Raw genomic sequence first — 5,805 nt, forward strand, 5'->3', positions numbered from 1 at the left:
TAATCAAAAGATAGAGGATGGTACTGAAACTGCCAAATCATTAAATTCTGATACTCAAATGGCAACTTTCATAAATTATAGTATCAATTTTATCATTTTTTCTTTATGTGATACTATTTCAATATTTTAAAAAATATGGTGTCGAAATCGCAAAATATCATATATTATGGTATCAATTTTGCATTTATCCCCATTTTTCTTCTAGTGTTTTACCACAAAAGAATATACGATTTATCCATATTAAGACTATTTAACACGACGTACGAATAGAGCAAATTTAATCTTATAAATTATTTATTTGGGCATTTTTTTACAGAATAAATAATAAATAAATAAATAAATAAATATTTGCATGCAGATGTGGTGGAGGAGGAGGAGGACCTACAAAGCTGCACTCAGTACTGAATTGGCACCCCAACCACAACCAATACATGTGCTCTTCATTTACGCTTAATTATTTGATTTTTCTTTTTTTTTTAATAGAAATAATGATTAAATAACTTATATAAATATTAATAAATTAAAAAAATACATCGATTCAATAAATAATCTCATATTCAAATAAATTTAATAAAATAGTACATACATCAGTTTAATCAATAAACTCAACAAACTTATATTAAGTTAGATAAATACCAATTACAATAAATTTACATTAAATTGAACAAATACCCACACGTCCGGTGCAACTCAAACACATGATTTTGAATTTTTGATATTTCTTACTTTGAAATCCCTGTCCCAATCCCACCTTTATATATACCTCACTCCCTTACCTTCTTTCTACGACATCAAAAACCCTTTTGCACAACAAAACCCTAATACCAAATCAAACTAATTTTCAATTTATTTAAATTTAAAATCCCCAAAATGGTTGCTAAATCCCTCTCTCTAGCCACTGTTTCCTTCTTTATTCTGCATATGCTGCAGTTGCACACTACTGAGGCTGACTACGGAGGGTGGGATAACGGTCACGCCACTTTCTACGGTGGCAGCGATGCTTCCGGGACCATGGGTACGTTGTCGAATTTATGGTCGTGTTTTTTATGTATTGAACGATGTAATGAATCGTTTAGATATGCTAGTTTTTGCACGAAGCCATCATCAAATATTCTTGAAAGAGCACTGTTAATAATAACCATGTGCAGGAGGAGCATGCGGATATGGAAATCTGTACAGCCAAGGATACGGAACAAACACGGTAGCACTAAGCACAGCGTTGTTCAACAATGGGCTTACATGCGGAGCGTGCTATGAAATGCGATGCGCAAATGACCCAAAGTGGTGCTTGCCGGGCACCATCACCGTCACGGCCACCAACTTCTGCCCGCCCAACTTTGCGTTGCCTAACAACGACGGCGGATGGTGCAATCCCCCACTCCAGCACTTCGACATGGCCGAGCCAGCTTTCCTTCAGATCGCTCAGTATCGGGCTGGCATTGTGCCCGTTGTCTTTCGGAGGTTTGTAATTTGCATTTTATTACTTCTTTAATTTGGCATTAGTTAAGTTCATATAAGTAATGATTTCTACTTAAAACTTGCTATAAACAACGTTTTGATACATTTTTTTGGATACAAACTAAAATTACTTTGCCTACAATATCAATAATTATGGCTAAAAATCATTATAAATAATTATTATTAACTACGGTTAAATAAAATTGATGTAAAAAATTAACCTTTTTACAATGAAAAAATTACTTATAATAGCTAAGAGTTATGGTAAAAATAAAACCATGACAAATGTTGGCCACCCTCGCAAAAGTGACGACCAACAACCATTGTATTACAGTAGTCAAAGACTATTTGCTGCAACTGTTTATTGTCGACTACGACAATTATCTATAGTTAAATATTTTATTTCTTGTAGTGGGACGAGTAAGTGAAATGGAAAGAATTATTAAGTGGTCCAATTCAAGTAATGATTAAATGACAAATGTGCTTTATATTATATTTACGTAATAATTAGATCCATAAAAATTAAATAGCTATATTAATGATGATACCCTAATGGTGCAGGGTGCCTTGTGTGAAGAAAGGTGGGATTAGGTTCACAATCAATGGTAACTTATACTTCAATTTGGTCCTCATCACCAACGTGGGAGGTGCAGGAGATGTCCATGCAGTCTCAATCAAAGGGTCCAGAACTGGGTGGCAGCCTATGTCCAGGAACTGGGGTCAGAACTGGCAGAGCAATTCGTATCTCCATGGTCAAAGTCTTTCTTTTCAGGTCACCACCAGTGACGGCAGGACTCTCACTAGCTACAATGTGGCACCGTCTGATTGGCAATTTGGTCAGACCTTCGAAGGAGGGCAGTTCTAGAGGATTGCATCTATATATATTTTGAATAGACAAATCATACATATATATTATATTTGTAACATACTTGAGCATACCATACAGCTATATCATCATTCATCATCAATCAATCAATCATATTGAGGAGAGGATCATCTTTTATTTGTAATCCGTACCATTATTAATGCGCAGCATATTATCTGAAGAAATGGAACTTGTGAATGTTATTGCTTTTCAGTTAACTAAGGTATGTTTTCTTTGAAATTTTTATTCGAATTTGATCGAATCAAACAAATTATAGATCAACTTGCTTTGCTATTGGTCATTTTTACTGAATTGTACTCCAATCATACGACAAGTGTATTATACTTGCCATATGATTGATTCAAATTTGATCGAGTCGAGTCTGAATTATAATTTTTCATATTTTTAAGGGATGATTCGGCTAGATAAGACAATTTTTCTAAACCAAATGAAATTCACCGCTTAACTATTTTCATCTTTGATCAAATTAAAGAGTTTCCACTACTTCGTTGATCTAATTTTGGGTTAAATACAGTTTACTCCCTATGATATATGAAATAAGTGGTTAGTGGTATTGCAGCAAGCTTGTTTTGCCCATCTCTTATGGCTAGGAGAGGTTATATATATCCTGTCAAGCGCATATATATGGACCTTTGGCTTGCACGATACGACCCGCTTTTATTTGTTTGGTTGGCTTGGATTTACTTGTGAGGGCAGTGATCGATGTGCTGACTAGGTTATTTGATGCTAACTAGATTGTAAGACGTAAACATCTTATTATAAACTATTTTTTTTGTATAAAATAAACAAAACTGCATTTTTATTCATATCCGCACTGCAGACATCAGAATAGAATAAAGTACACACGACTACATCGTAAGATCACATGTATAATGGTGATTATGAAATATAGAGTAATTATGATTGTACGTGGACTTAAATGATTTAAGTCAATGATCATTAATATGAGGGTTTAATGAAGTTAAGTCATCACAATCAAAATTATACATAGAATACGAGATTTTTTATTCAAATGAATGGTCTTAAATAGAGATCACTTTCCAAAGGAAATACAAGAATAGCTTGTCTAAACAGAAAGGTTAGAATTTTCACTTTGATGACGTCAACGAGATCATGTTGACAACTTTTCTTGGACGTTGGATAGTGCTAATCCCATTTTTATATATAAAGAGTTATAGAGAAGTGACAAGAAACTATGATGCTAAGTGGCAAGTCGACTCTTGACCTGAAAATCGAATGTTGTATTATTAGCCACTAAGCCTGCTGCAAGATTGCATCAAATGAAGGAAAGAATAGGAAGACTTGGGTGCCATTATCAGAGCAAAAATGATCGATTTTCTCATATGAATTCTGCAGTGTACAGTGCTCTTAGATACCGGAGGAAGAAGATGACGAACGGAAAAATAACAGACTGAAAAACTAAGCTAACTAACCAGCTTCACACATCAGCTCCAGGGGGCGTACAACTCATCCAACAACTAATAAAAACGTAAAACCAAAAAAGGAAAAACACGTAAAAGCACGCGTCTTCTTCGTGGGAGTGCTCTGCTTTGTACATGTTCAGCTGCTGCACAACTTCAACCAACGCCAATCTTCTCTATCTTCTCAACACCCCTCCCCCCACAAGTTGGACTTGGTTCAACAGTAAACAAGCCCAACTTGCCTAATAGACCAGTGATAGAAAGACGGGAGAGGGATTTGGCAAACAAGTCATCAACTTGTTCTCGACCGAGAACAAACACAGGAAGAAGGAATCCAGCCTTATAGCAATTGCGTACAATGCGGCAATCAATGTCAAGGTGTTTCGTACGCTTATGGAACACAGGATTAACCATAATGTGTTGATGTGGGTAAAAACCCTATTTTCTCATAAAAAGACAATTTTACCCCTGATTGGGCTCAAAATTGCAAGTTTACCAGCATGACCCGCGCATTGTTTACCGGGTCGGATCGCGACCAACCCGACGATCCGAGACACGTGGAATGCGCGTATTAGATCAACAGAACCCCAATTTCTCTCTATAAATACCCTCAGTCAGTGCATTAATGGTACGTTGTCTTGACCACATTTTACTTTCAGGTCGCTCCAACTCGCTATTTTTCTAAGCGACCTACTATTTCGACCTCAGAACCGAACACTAATTTAAGCATCGGAGGATCTTAGCTGGGGGCCACCCCGACAAGCCTAACGATCCGCTTCTTTTCTCAGGACCCAATCACTAGTCTGGGAGAGGAGCGACCTCAAACTGCTTGGGAGACCTGTCCGCTCGACCAAAGAGGTCGTGTAGATTTCGACCTGGATCATGTGTATAGCAGCCTGATTATCGCAATGGAAAAGAATAGGATGTGAGACGGCAATACCAAAATCCTTCAGCAAATAGGATATCCATTGCAATTCATAAGTGGTGGCAGCCATACTTAGGTACTCAACCTCAGCAAAGAAACGAGAAACCGTGCACTGTTTCTTCATTTTTCAAGAAATAAGCGCTGGGCCAAGGAAAATAGTAAAGCCCGTAAGTGAACAACGAGAATCAATACAAGCCCCCCAATCAGCATCGCAGAAAGCCTAAAGCTGAAGGGAATTTGAAGAAGGGAAGAAGAGACCAAGACCAGAACATCCCTTCAAATATCGAAATGCAGAGTTGCTTGCCAATGGGATCGACATGGACGTTGTAAGAATTGAATGAGCTGCTGCACGCCAGAAGAGATATCTGGGCGTGTGAAACACAGATACAACAAACGTCCAACCAAACGACGATAGCACTCAAGATCATCAAGAAATCCACTTGAGGCAGATGTAGCTTGACTCTAGGGGGTAAGGGAGTGGCTACAGGCTTGGCAAGCTGAAGACCACAATCACTGATGATATCAAGAATGTACTTCGATTGCGTAAGAGAGGTACCAGCTTCAAAACGTGCAATATGAAGACCAAGGAAATAATGAGCGCATCCCAAGTCCTTAATGGTAAATAGAGCATCAAGGTGCTTCTTGACCTGTGAAATAAGATCAAGTAAAGGAGCCATAATGAGGACATCGTCAATGTAGACAAGAAGACCAACAAACCCAGATTTCAGACTCTTGAAGAACAGGCAGTGATCATGCCCAGATTGCTGAAATCCAAAATCCTCAAGGCTGCGTGTGAACTCAACATTCCACTAGCGTGACGCCTGCTTCAACCCATACAACGAACATCTGAGAAGGCAAGCATGTCCTGGAGCAACAGTGTAGTCTTCAGGGGCAATCATGTAGATTTCTTCATCAAGGTGCCCGTGGAGGAAGGCATTGTTGATGTCTATCTGGTGGAGAGGCCACTGAAAGGCTGTAGCAAGAGCCAAGAACAAATGCACTATTACAGACTTGGCAACGGGAGAGAATTGCTTTGTGTAATCCACACCCTCCACCTGTGTATAGCCCTTGGCCACAAGTCTGGCTTTGTGGCGCACCACTGAACCATCCTCACG

General features: G+C 38.3%; 1 protein-coding gene across 1 annotated transcript; it reads left to right on the forward strand.

Annotated features, from left to right (window-relative positions):
- Window positions 1-780: 780 nt before the first annotated feature.
- LOC105163863 (expansin-A4) lies at window positions 781-2,508 on the forward strand. The gene is made up of 3 exons (XM_011082360.3): window positions 781-1,015; window positions 1,149-1,461; window positions 2,020-2,508. The coding sequence occupies exons 1-3, from the start codon at window positions 871-873 to the stop codon at window positions 2,321-2,323; spliced, it is 762 nt and encodes a 253-aa protein (XP_011080662.1). The 5' UTR covers window positions 781-870; the 3' UTR covers window positions 2,324-2,508.
- Window positions 2,509-5,805: the final 3,297 nt, after the last annotated feature.

The sequence above is a fragment of the Sesamum indicum genome, linkage group LG6, assembly GCF_026168435.1.
Source record: "Sesamum indicum cultivar Baizhima isolate 11 linkage group LG6, ASM2616843v1, whole genome shotgun sequence".
Classification (NCBI taxonomy): domain Eukaryota; kingdom Viridiplantae; phylum Streptophyta; class Magnoliopsida; order Lamiales; family Pedaliaceae; genus Sesamum; species Sesamum indicum.